The 14,028-nt window shown below is 37.9% G+C and overlaps 1 protein-coding gene across 1 annotated transcript; it reads left to right on the forward strand.

Annotated features, from left to right (window-relative positions):
* The first annotated feature begins 8,296 nt into the window (after positions 1–8,296).
* LOC100356573 (olfactory receptor 5H8-like) lies at positions 8,297–9,531 on the forward strand. Its single transcript, XM_008267070.5, has one exon. It carries the CDS (start codon positions 8,310–8,312, stop codon positions 9,237–9,239), a length of 930 nt encoding a protein of 309 aa, XP_008265292.5. The 5' UTR covers positions 8,297–8,309; the 3' UTR covers positions 9,240–9,531.
* Positions 9,532–14,028: the final 4,497 nt, after the last annotated feature.

Consider the following 14,028-nt stretch of genomic DNA (forward strand, 5'->3'; position numbering starts at 1 on the left):
GCTGCTTTCACTATTCCTTCCCCGAGAATACATAGTACTAGATGTGTCCACAGTCCGTTAGTTTCAACTGCTATGTAATATTCTCATTGTTCTAATGGTTTCTTGTCAATTATCTAGATTTTTGCTTTGTTTGTTCACTGTTCGCATCTAAACACTAGACCAGTAATATTTATGTAAACAATGGGCATCTATTTCTTTTGATAATGTAAAGGTATGCTTCCCCAGTTGTTATTTCCCTTGTAAGAGAAGACATATTAAACCATGGTCCTATAGAAAGGTGAGTATAACTGGTAACGTCTTACTTCAAGATGGGTGAGGTTAAAGAAAGTAAGCGGGACTGTCAGAAATCATGACTTCTCCTCCAGCCCTCTCCTTTGCAAATCTAGTGCACAGATTGCTCTGGTTTATCCTTCAATCAAGCTTCCACTACCTTACATCTTCCAGAAGTTCACTAAAATCTCCAGTCCATTGAGATGATCCCATTGTCATTTTTATTATATATACATATATATATACACACACACACATATATATAATCCTTTGTGCAATCATTTTACCATTTATTCAGACATTGTGAAAGTGGTTAAATATGCATCTGTGAAATCCCATATTCTACTGATCCTTTTAAAGAACTATGAAAATATATATGTATTATTTATTAGATATTTACTTGAAAGGGATTATATCACATACACAGGTCATCTGGTTGTCAGAACTATGGTTCATGTTGGATTAAAGCCACCCCCCACAGAAATACTTAAAATAACAGTAAAAAACTCTTTATCATGAAGGTGTATCCATAACTTTACTTGTACATTTAAAAGAATGTGTAGTTCCTCTCTCTTTATATACATGTATATACATTATTTTTTACATCACACAATGCTTCCTGCTTTGCATGGGATTACTGGCAAAATTACCCTATGTTGTGCTCAAAGAAACAAAATAATGAGGATTTAAGTAAAAATACAAATGATATGGAAAACCAGAAACACTTTTATCAAATTTCAAGTTGTGGGGAATAGCTATAGCAGAATATGTATATTAGATAAATACGACAATGTCTCTGATCTAGGCTTTTGTTTGGTTCTTTTAAATAGTATGTTTCAGACTTTAATGGAAGCCATAATTGCCTGGAAAGCTGTGAAAACACAGATCACTCTGCTCCATCCTTTCAGTGATACTGATTTGGGAGTACACTTATCGAAATACTTTTTAAAAATAATCAGTGAAACAAATTTAAAAAATTTATATAAGGTGAACAAATTTTGTGTACTTTATATATGTACAGATTTAAGAGCATAATGAAACTTCTGACCCTACCCTCCTTCCTGACCACATTCCCACCTTCCCCTTTTTCCTTTCTCCTTTTTCCTTTTAATTTTTACAGTGACATTTTCAGTTTATTTTATAATCACAATCTTAATCCTCTGCTAAATAAAGAATGTTACAAATAGTAAGTTAAAACAACACTGTTCCTCAAGAGTATTGGCATGGGCTATAAACAGTAATCAAATCTCAAAATGTTAATTTTGCTCACACACATTATATTTTTTGTATCCTGTATATTATATCAAGTTACAGAATCAAGTCCAAGTGATGTGTTGCTATAGCCCATTGCTGTAATAATACAATGTATTCATCGTCTGGAGAGGAACTTTGTAAGCGATAAATCTCAGGGAATTGTGTTCCAGCTGCTTCTTGACACCCCCTTCTTTCCCTCTAGGTAGTTTGCACAGCCACCTAGACCTGCTGCAGAGACTTCTCTTATCTTGATCTTCACTCAGAACTAACATCTTTCTGGATCACTTGTTAAATGGACAAGAGTTATGCCCCCTTATGAGGAAAATATTATTTATGCAATGCAAACAGCTAACTTACTTTGTACCTCTTTCTAGTCTGCAGGAGGGACTACATAGGATAACTTATCCATAACTTTAAAATGGATAATTCAACACACACCACATCATTGAATCCTTAGAAATGCACTAAGCTAGAAAGCCCATACATTTTTGTTAAACTTATTTTCAACTCTCTGCCTTGGCAAGCTGTGTATTGCATCTTTGTGTAATGAGGAGAGGGGAGCAATGTGCCCTTGCTTTGTGGAACTAAGTGGGTAACCCACCACCTCCAGTTCTCCAGGATGGACTCAAAGTCAGAGGGGTCCATGGATTTGTCCCTCTGACAAAACCCACCAGTGACACATGGGCTTCAGGGTCTCCATGCAACTTACCAAGATGGCTCTTTCTCCCTACCAGTCGCCAGGCACCTTCATGGGGTAGGGGAGGAAAGGCATGTGGTCTTCCTTCACAGGGTCATGGACACTCAGGCCCCTGACAGTACTTCAGGCCGGACTCAGGTCAGTGGGGCCCGTGAGGTTCTCGTTCAGACAGTGTTAGAGAGCAGCACCTATGGTGTGCAGGCTGCTATCCCTTGGGAACAAAGTTCCTCCTCTGTTCTTCTGGTACATTTCTATGGTCAAATCCAGCACAACATTTCCCTATTTAGCCATCTTGGATTCTCCTATTGAGTTTTGAGTTTCTGACTTTGGCCTGGCCCAGCCCTAGTTGTTGTAGACTTTTGGGATGTAAACCAGCAGATGAAAGATTTCCTTCCCCTGCCTTGTCCCTCTGCCTTTAAAATACAAAATGAAAATAAATAAATAAAAACTAAAATAAAACATTTAAATTTTTTTTTTTTGACAGGCAGAATGGACAGTGAGAGAGAGAGACAGAGAGAAAGGTCTTCCTTTGCCGTTGGTTCACCCTCTAATGGCCGCTGCGGCCGGCGCGCTGAGGCCGGTGCACCGCGCTGATCCGATGGCAGGAGCCAGGAGCCAGGTGCTTTTCCTGGTCTCCCATGGGGTGCAGGGCCCAAGCACCTGGGCCATCCTCCACTGCACTCCCTGGCCACAGAAGAGGGCTGGCCTGGAAGAGGGGCAACCGGGACAGAATCCGGCGCCCCGACCGGGACTAGAACCCGGTGTGCCGGCGCCGCTAGGCGGAGGATTAGCCTAGTGAGCCGCGGCGCCGGCCTAAAACATTTAAATTTAAAAATAAGCAAGTAAATCTACTTCAAACCTCATGATTTCAACACTCCATGGGCTGAATTCTCTCACTGTTTGCTAGAACATTTATTTCCATGTTTGGCTCTGTGCCTCACTTTGTCCTTCAGGGTCACTATCTTTCCACTCTTTTTATTCTCAACACTCTACTTTCCCATTTCTCTCTGGCTCAATATGTTTTTCTAATCATTCTCTCGCAGTTTATTTATTGTTCTTAGGTACCTTCAGACTTGAATAGCATGATTTTCTTTTGAAAAACTATTTTAGATTACAATTTAAAAGTCTTATTTCTTTTTTTCGATGCCTTGGAGGGTGTAGCAGAGTGTATTATGGAAATTTTAAGAAACTGTAAAACACTTGTGAAATTGAAATGCATCTGAAAGCAAAAATGTAGACTACAGGAGTGTCTCATTCTTTTTAAATCCTGAAATGAATCCAGGGTGATAATGACCTCTGGCACTGTATCACACACTCAGTGAGAAACATTCTCATTCTTCTTTACTTTAGTCCTCCTTCTAATATTTTCCAGGTAAAATTTCTCCTCAGATTTCAACTTAAATTGGTATATGTCTGGTTTTGAGCTGCCGTTTGCATAAGGATAAGAATTTTGCTTTGAAAATAAAGTTATTGGCTTGACTAAAGTCGAGTTTTTCTCAGACAAGACTATATTAATTGAAGCCCATAAAACATAAAATTTTATATATAAACTGAAGTTTACATAAACAAAACATGTCAGAGGCATCATCTATGATGGAGAAGAAGTAGATTACAGAGCTATTATAATTGTTAAGGCTAGAACTGTCTAGAATGAGTTAATGTTTTTGATTACTAAGTCTGTAATGTCCTATGGGAAAATCTGGACTTATTTCTGTCCAAATTCACAGTACCCAGTAGCAAGACTTCAGCTTGTCCTACAGGGGATAAGTCCTCTAGTGCTCTTAAGAGAACTTCAGATCTCCAGTCCTTCTACTTCTGAGAAAAGCACATGCTTACACAACCGGTTGACTCTTGTGTGCACACAAATTAATATAAACAACATTTTTTTTGGAGATTGGGAAACTAAACCCCTGAAAAGAATCAATAGGAAAAGAATTGCCACTTTTACTGTTGTCAATCCTTTCTTGTTTTATTTTTTTCTGTTTTAGGAAGTCTGCTATTTTTAAAGGACTACACATTTTTTTCAGTAACTGGGTAAGACAGAAATGATTTACATATTTTCATTTGTATATAAAAGATGAAAATACTTTGAATTTATAGCAATTTAGATAACATAACAGCCAAGTGAGAAGAGGAAAACAGCACTTCATCTTCATATTTTACTGTGTGTCTAAAATTTGGGTAAACAAATAATTGTAAGATTGATTTATTCCCTTTAACAATGTTTTATTTGCATGTTTTACTAAAAACAACGACTGTATAAGATTTAGTGATTTAGAGCTGCGAGCAACGTGAAACTAGGTTTCAAGATTCAAAACACAATGATTCTTAAATAAAATCTTTCTGTTGATTGTTATAAAAGTTATATTCTGCTTTGTTAGTATTCCGATTAAAACTCTTAAACTGTCAATCAAATATTAACTCCTCACCCTCTTTTTTTTTTTTTTTAATTTTTGACAGAGTGGACAGTGAGAGAGGCAGAGAGAAAGGTCTTCCTTTTGACGTTGGTTCACCCTCCAATGGCCGCCGTGGCTGGCACATCCCGCTGATCCGAAGGCAGGAGCCAGGTGCTTCTCCTGGTCTCCCATGGGGTGCAGGGCCCAAGGACTTGGGCCATCATCCACTGCACTCCCAGGCCATAGCAGAGGGCTAGCCTGGAAGAGGGGCAACTAGGACAGAATCCGCCGCCCCAACCGGGACTAGAACCGGGTGTGCCGGCGTCACAAGGCGGAGGATTAGCCTAGTGAGCCGCGGCACCGGCCCTCCTCACCCTCTTCTTACGTGTCCAAATACTTTATGTATACTGCAGAAATATATGAAAAATATTCATTCACCGCTCTTTCCAACACTTATGACCTAAGAACCCACAAACAAACTTAATTTTATAATTTTTACATATTCAATGATTTGGAATTACCTGGAAGGAATCCCATTCCAAATAAAAAATGCATGTAAAATGGAAATATTGGCATTGGTTATTTATATTGCCTTTTTAATTTCCTGTCTTTTGTCCAATGTTATTCTGCCAAAAACTCTGAAGAACCAAGTACTTTCAAGGTAAATGAGAGGATTTCTAAACAAAGTAAATTCCAATCACTGTAATAGCAAAGAAAAAGCAACTCTTACCTTCTCGCTTGAGGGGACCCACATGATGTCTTGATAAAAAGGTACAAAGTAAAATGACTGATAAAATCAAGCAAATTAGCATATCCAGCATGTCTTATAGTTACCTTTCTCTGTTGTTGGCGGTGAAAGTACCTAAATTTAATCTCTTGGCAAATTACCAGTATGTAGCATAATATTATTAATTATTACTATTATATTGATATAATATTATACTATAATATACTAATTATATACTAATATATAATATTAAAATTATACTACAATATACTAACTATATACTAATATATAATATCAATATTAGTATAATATAATATACTAATATTAATTATAATATTATAGTGTTCATGGGGCCGGTGCTGTGGCTCACTTGGTTAATCTTCTGCCTGCGGCGCCAGCATCCCATATGGGTGCCGAGTTCTAGTCCCAGTTGTTCCTCTTCCAGTCCCACTCTCTGTTGTAGCCTGGGAAGGCAGTGGAGGATGGCCCAAGTGCTTGGGCCCCTGCACCAGCATGGGAGACCAGGAGGAAGCACCTGGTTCCTGGCTTTGGATTGGCGCAGCGCTGGCCGTAGCGGCCATTTGGGGAGTGAACCAACGGAAGGAAGACCTTTCTCTCTGTTTCTCTCTCTCACTGTCCTGCAACTCTACCTGTCAAAAAAAAAAAAAAAAAGTGTCCCGCCAATGCTAGTATGTATATGCATTATTATGTATGTATGTATATGTTTATGAATGATTAATGCAAAAAAATGAAACAAATTTAAATCACATCTCGTTTATAAAGATTCTATGGGAAAAACTATTCTAAATGAGTGCCAAGACAACTTTAATGAATTCCAGGGGTAAGGCAAACATTTACAATAAAATCTCTGAGCCTTTCCCCTTATTTAGTATTGGATCATTCTCTGATATATCCTTTTCCCTCTTTGACTTTTTTGCTTCCCACTCATCTATATTTTCTCTATTTTTACTTCCTGCTTCTACATTCACTCAAATTTCCCTTTCCACTACTTTTGTCTCTATTCTCCTCTCCATTTTATCTAGTCTTCATTTCTCTTTGGAAACTTTTATTAAAATGAAAAATATATACATTTATCTACATGTAGTATACAAATGTCAAGAGTTCTTTGGATTATTTGGAATGATTTCTTTAATTATTTTAAAGAAAATGTAAAGTGGGTTTAGTGTGCTACTGATTTTATATCCACTATTAATTATCCTCCGACCCTGATTCTAACACTTAAGAAAATAATGCTCTTACTAACATCACTAGAATGTCTTAATTTCCACACTGAAAGGTCTCTATTCGTTTCTTGCCTTACTAGAGTATTATCTTGGTCTTTGGTCCTATACTTCAATATGTTCTTAAATATCTTTCTGCAATATATGTCCATATTAACCATATTTCCAGCCTAGGATCACAAAATATTATTGAGATTATATGAATCAGCTTGAAATTTCAGCAGGAAGATAAGACAGTGAATTTCCATTATCATATCCCAATAGTAGTTCACCAAAGAAAGCTGTCACTGCTGTTTGACTCAGATGCCCAGTTCACACTCAGCGCTATTGTGGAAGAGGCATGCACATGCTTGACATCGCAAACTTCTGCCTCAGTTGCCATTTCTACCAAAATTCTCTTATTCTGTTTTGTTTTTGCCTCTCTCTCTCTCTCAACATATATATATTATATATATAGTGTCATTTGGGGAGAACGCAGGGGAGAGGTTGACTTCCCAAACCTCAATCAAGACCACTCACTTAGGAGCAAGGAAGATGTGAAAGTATTTCTATCTCTTTGACTTCCAGAGTAGATGGAAGCTTTGGTCCACTAAAAAGACTGTTTCAGAAAGGGGATCAAATGTGGCCACCTCATAAATAATAACCACATGATAATCTCTTCAATGTAACTTCTAGATTCATCTCAATTCTGTTCTTTGTGTGCACTTTCCACTGGGCAGATCATTCATAACTACGCCTCCAACTACTTTAGTGACACCCGTGTCATTATTCTGATTAGCATATAGCAGACCCACTCTTCTCAACATAATCTCACCTAGCAGTTGAGAGATTACTCTTCCCACAAATTTGACAATGAATCTTATTTCTCAGTCTCATTTTTTATGACTTGAGGAACATTCTGTTTTTCACTGACTATTTTTAAATATCTGATATATAAGAGAATCTTAGTGATTACACGTTCTAAATTCTTAATCTTTTTGCCAACCTCATCACACTGGATATCATATGACACATGGACTTGGCACTACACTTGGCACTTGGATCATCAAGGGCCATTTCAAAAATGCAGATTACAAAATCTCATTGACTCTATTTTTATCTTAATATCTCCCAATCTATATTTTGTCCAGAATTTTCCCTAGGCCATTGGGATGATTAATGTGATTCAGGAAAGTCTGGACAACAGTAATTCCTTCCCAATTAATATCCTAACTTCAGTTTCACTTCTGCATGTCATTTTGTGCACTCAAAAATTAATTTCAAGATTGCTTTTTCATATCACTTTCCATTTAAAACCTACTAGTATATGCCTATAGTATAAGTAATAAAGTTCAATTTTCTTCACATGATATTTAATTCATTTTATAATTCAGGCCTCTGAATTATTTTCTTTTGACCCTGAGCAAGCTCTCAGGCAGAGAAATTCCAAAGGCAATCAATAATATTTTTTACAAATTTGAGACAAGTTTCAAAGCTCTTACTTTTTTTCTAAATATGTTAATTCTGTATATTTTAAATACAGAAGAAACTGAAACATGTTTCCATTTTCAGGCATCTCAAAATATTTTCTTCTTTTATAGTGGTAATAAATAAAACTAGAGAGTATACCAATAAGACTATAATTCTATTTCAACTCTACTACTCTGATTTTTCTCTTTGTAAATCCTTATTGAATATCCTTTTACACTCTCTGCCTTTCATTTCAGGGGACATCCAGTGAGGACATGGAAAAGAAAAATTCAACCTTACTGGCAGAGTTTGTTCTCACGGGACTTACCTTTCAGTCACAGTGGAAAATCCCTGTCTTCCTGGGGTTCTTGCTGATCTATCTCCTCACCATCATGGGAAACCTGGGACTCATTGCTCTCATTTGGAGTGACCCTCACCTTCATATTCCCATGTACTTGTTCCTTGGGAGTTTAGCCTTGGTGGATACTTGGTTATCATCCACAGTGACTCCAAAGATGCTGGTCAACTTGTTATCCAAGAGTAAGATAATATCTCTCTCAGAATGCATGATACAATTTTTTTCTTTTGCAATCAGTGCAACCACAGAATGTTTTCTGTTGGCAACAATGGCTTATGATCGCTATGTAGCCATATGCAAACCTTTACTTTATCCAGTGATTATGGACAATGGACTATGCATTCGGCTGTTAGTCTTGTCATTTGGGGGTGGCTTTATTCATGCCTTAATTCATGAAAGTTTTCTATTGAGATTAACCTTCTGTCATTCCAACGTAGTATATCACTTTTATTGTGATATTATACCATTGTTAAAGATTTCTTGTACTGATCCTTCTATTAATATTCTAATGCTTTTTATTTTCTCTGGTTCAATTCAGGTATTCACCATTGTAACAGTTCTTGTCTCTTATACATTTATTCTCTTTGCAATCTTAAGAAAGAAATCTGAAAAGGGCTTAAGGAAAGCTTTCTCCACCTGTGGATCCCATCTCTTGTCTGTCTGTTTATATTATGGTCCTCTTCTCTTCATGTATGTTCGCCCTACATCTTCAGACACAAATGATCAGGATATGATCTTCTCTCTGTTTTACACTGTCATAATTCCTGTGCTAAATCCAATTATCTACAGTCTGAGAAATAAGAAAGTCATAGACTCACTTTCCAAAAGTTTAAAGAGAAATGTATAGATCTCACACAAATATAGGGACCGGCACTGTGGCGTAGCAGGTTAAAGCCCTGGCCTGAAGTGCTGGCATCCCATATGGGCCGGTTCTAGTCCTGGCTGCTCCTCTTCCGATCCAGCTTTCTGCTATGGCCTGGGAAAGCAGTAGAAGATGGCCCAAGTCCTTGGGCCCCTGCATCCACGTGGGAGACCCGGAAGATGCTCCTGGCTCCTGGCTTCGGATTGGCACAGCTCCGGTTGTTGTGGCCATTTGGAGAGTGAACCATCAGATGGAAGACCTCTCTCTCTGTCTCCACCTCTCTCTGTAACTCTGTCTTTCAAATAAATCAAAATAAAACTTAAAAAAATATAGTACTTTTTATTAAAACAATAATGATTGTAGAATGTTATTAAATTGTTAGTAAATTATTAGTAAATAATTAACTCTAAAATATTTATGTCAATTATTAAGGCATACAAGGAATTTTAATCAAGTTTCTATGTAAAAAACAAAAATTGAAATTGAAACATGTTTAAACATTCAGAGGCTTATAAGTTGTTGCATTATAAATACATATCATACTAAAATAGTACTGTTTCTCTCAAAAAACCCACTAAACTTGAATATGGTAATCCATTCAGCTAATAGTGATATAAAATTACTCAAGACTTACATTGTATTTTCCACATAGTTAGGGTAGTTTGGTGAGTAGGAAAATTCCAGAAAATTATACTAGCCATGAAAACATCTTTCATTTCACTTTATTTGGGTGAATTTCACTTCTTGGAGCAATTCAACTCACATAGGACACTCACATGGGAAATAAGCAGAAGTTAGCATGCAATCAGGAATACAATGAGAAGCAATTTGAAATGGAGAAGACACAGCTAAACAGCGGGAAGGCATTCCAACCTCAGAGTACTTCTTTGAGCAAAGAGAGATGAGCAGACTCTCTTTCTCTTTGTTGCCTTCAAATGCCCCTTCTAGCTGTGTTTGTTCAGGCCAACTGAAAAGCCTAACGAATTCTGAAAGATGAAAGATTAAAAAATTTGGTAAGAGTAGCTCTAGAAAAAAATTCACAGCATTGGAAGGAAGTATGTTTTAGCTTACTATGATTAAACTAAGAATGCTGTTAAAAGGAAAAGTAAATTAGTAATAATAAAGATTATGGGATGGCACTGCGGCTCAATAGGCTAATCCTCCGCCTGCGGCGCCAGCACCCTGGGTTCTAGTCCTGGTCGGGGCGCTGGATTCTGTCCCAGTTGCCCCTGTTCCAGTGCAGCTCTCTGCTGTGGCCCGGGAGTGCAGTGGAGGATGGCCCAAGTGCTTGGGCCCTGTACCCGCATGGGAGACCAGGAGAAGCACCTGGCTCCTGCCTTCGGATCAGCACAGTGCGCCGGCCGCAGCATGCCTGCTGCAGTGGCCACTGCAGGGAAGGAAGACCTTTCTCTCTGTCTCTCTACTCACTGCCAATTCTGCCTGTCAAAAAAAAAAAAAAAAGAAAAAAGATTATTTAGATATGTTTTTTTTTTCATTTTCGATTCTCTTTATATACAGAAGATCAGTTTAGCAGACATTAAGTAAAGATTTCAACAGTTTGCTCCCACACAAACATAAAGTGAAAAATAATAGATGATTTTTTAAATGATGATGAAATCAGATCAGACCTATTGTCATGTTTAATCCCAGTGAGAGTCAAGTTGGGAATTAATAATTTCTTCTTCTTCTTCTTTTTTTTTTTTTTTTTAAAGAAGATCAGTTTAGTATACATTAAGTAAAGATTTCAACAGTTTGCACCCCCATAGAAACACAAAGCGAAATATACTGTTTGAGTACTCATTATAGCATTAAGTCTCAATGTACAGCACATTAAGGACAGAGATCCTACATGAGGAGTAAGTGCACAGTGACTCCTGTTGTTGACTTTACAAATTGACACTCCTGTTTATGGCATCAGTAATCTCCCTATGCATCAGTCATGAGTTTCCAAGGCTATGGAAGCCTTTTGAGTTCACCGACTCTTATCTTGTTTAGACAAGGTCATAGTCAAAGTGGAGGTTCTCTCCTCCCTTCAGAGAAAGGTACCTCCTTCTTTGAAGACCTGTTCTTTCCACTGGGATCTCACTCACAGAGATCTTTCATTTAGGTTTGTGTGTGTGTGTTGTTGTTTTTTTTTTTTTTTTCTTGCCAGAGTGTCTTGGCTTTCCATGCCTGAAATACTCTCATGGGCTTTTCAGCCAGATTGGAATGCCTTTAGGCTGATTCTGAGGCCAGAGTGCTGTTTAGGACATCCGCCATTCTATGAGTCTGCTGAGTATCTCGCTTCCCATGTTGGATCACTCTCCCCTTTATTTATTCTATCGGTTAGTATTAGCAGGTACTAGACTTGTTTATGTGCTCCCTTTGACTCTTATTCCTTTCATTATGATCAATTGTGAACTGAAATTAATCACTTGGACTGTGAGATGGCATTGGTACATGCCACCTTGATGGGATTAAATTGGAATCCCCTGGTATGTTTCTAACTCTACCATTTGGGGCAAGTCAGCTTGAGCATGTCCCAAATTGTACATCTCTTCCCTCTCTTATTCCTACTCTTATGCTTAACAGGGATCACATTTCAGTTAATTTTCAACACTTAAGAATAACTGTGTATTAATTACAGAATTAAACCAGTCATATTAAGTAGAACAGACAAAAAACTACTAAGAGGGATAATGTATTAAGTTGTTCATTAACAGTCACGGCTATGCTGATCAAGTCACCGTTTCCCATAGTGTCCATTTCACTTCAACAGGTTTCCTTTTTGGTGTTCAGTCAGTTGTCACCGATCAGGGAGAACATATGGTATTTGTCCCTCTGGGACTGGCTATTTCACTCAGCATGATGTGTTCCAGATTTCTCCATTTTGTTGCAAATGACTGGATTTCATTGTTTCTTACTGCGGTATAGTATTCTAAAGAGTACATATCCCATAATTTCTTTATCCAGTCTACCGTTGATGGGCATTTAGGTTGGTTCCAGGTCTTAGCTATTGTGAATTGAGCTGCAATAAACATTAATGTGCAGACAGCTTGTTTGTTTGCCAATTTAAATTCCTTTGGGTAAATTCCAAGGTGTGGGATGGCTGGGTCGAACGGTAGGGTTATCTTCAGGTTTCTGAGGAATCTCCAGACTGACTTCCATAGTGGCTTGACCAGTTTGCATTCCCACCAACAGTGGGTTAGTGTCCCTTTTTCCCCACATCCTCGCCAGCATCTGTTGTTGGTAGATTTCTGTATGTGAGCCATTCTAACCGGTGTGAGGTGGAACCTCATTGTGGTTTTGATTTGCATTTCCCTGATTGCTAATGACCTTGAACATGTTTTCATGTGCCTGTTGGCCATTTGGATTTCCTCTTTTGAAAAATGTCTATTGAGGTCCTTGGCCCATCTCTTAAGTGGGTTGTTGGTTTTGTTTTTGTGGAGTTTCTTGATCTCTTTGTAGATTCTGGTTATTAACCCTTTATCTGTTGCATAGTTTGCAAATATTTTTTTCCCATTCTGTCGGTTATCTCTTCACTCTCCTGACTGTTTCTTTTGCAGTACAGAAACTTCTCAATTTGATGTAATCCCAATAGTTGATTTTGGCTTTGACTGCCTGTGCCTCCCGGGACTTTTCCAGAAATTCTTTGCCTGTGCCAATATTTTGAAGGGTTTCTCCAGTGTTCTCTAGTAACTTGATGGTGTCAGGTCATAGATTTAGGTCTTTAATCCACGTTGAGTGGATTTTTGTGTAAGGTGTAAGGTAGGGGTCTTGCTTCATGATTCTGCATGTGGAAATCCAGTTTTCCCAGCACCATTTATTGAATAGACTGTCCTTGCTCCAGGAATTGGTTTTACATCCTTGATCAAATATAAGTTGGCTGTAGATGTTTGGGTTGGTTTCTGGTGTTTCAATTCTGTTCCATTGGTCTATCCATCTGTTTCTGTACCAGTACCATGCTGTTTTGATTACAACTGCCCTGTAGTATGTCCTGAAATCTGGTATTGTGATGCCGCCGGCTTTGTTTTTGTTGTACAAGATTGCTTTAGCTATTCGAGGTCTCTTGTGCCTCCATATAAATTTCAGCACCATTTTTTCCAGATCTGAGAAGAAGGTCTTTGGTATCTTGATTGGTATTGTATTGAATCTATAAATTGCTTTTGGGAGAATGGACATTTTGATGATATTGATTCTTCCAATCCATGAGCATGGAAGATTTTTCCATTTCTTGGTATCCTCTTCTATATCTTTCTTTAAGGTTTTGTAATTTTCATCGTAGAGATCTTTAACGTCCTTGGTTAAGTTTATTCCAAGGTATTTGATTGTATTTGTAGCGATTGTGAATGGGATTGATCTTAGAAGTTCTTCCTCAGCCGTGGCATTGCCTGTGTATACAAAGCCTGTTGATTTTTGTGCATTGATTTTATACCCTGCTACTTTGCCAAACTCTTCTATGAGTTCCAATAGTCTCTTAGTAGAGTTCTTTGGGTCCCCTAAATAAAGAATCATGTCATCCGCAAAGAGGGATAGTTTGAGTTCTTCCTTCCCAATTTGTATCCCTTTAATTTCTTTTTCTTGCCTAATAGCTCTGGCTAGAACCTCCAGAACTATATTGAATATCAGTGGTGAGAGTGGGCATCCCTGTCTGGTTCCAGATCTCAGTCGAAATGCTTCCAACTTTTCCCCATTCAATAGGATGTTGGCTGTGGGTTTTTCATAGATTGCTTTGATTGTATTGAGGAATGTTCCTTCCAAACCCAGTTTGCTTAGAGTTTTCATCATGAACGGG

Source organism: Oryctolagus cuniculus, chromosome 4 (genome assembly GCF_051225735.1).
Source record: "Oryctolagus cuniculus isolate XC-2025 breed Fujian yellow rabbit chromosome 4, ASM5122573v1, whole genome shotgun sequence".
NCBI classification, from domain to species: Eukaryota; Metazoa; Chordata; class Mammalia; order Lagomorpha; family Leporidae; genus Oryctolagus; species Oryctolagus cuniculus.

Bases quoted from the DNA above. Each gene is read 5' to 3' on its own strand.
- LOC100356573 (XM_008267070.5), top strand. From the start codon at position 8,310: ATGGAAAAGAAAAATTCAACCTTACTGGCAGAGTTTGTTCTCACGGGA.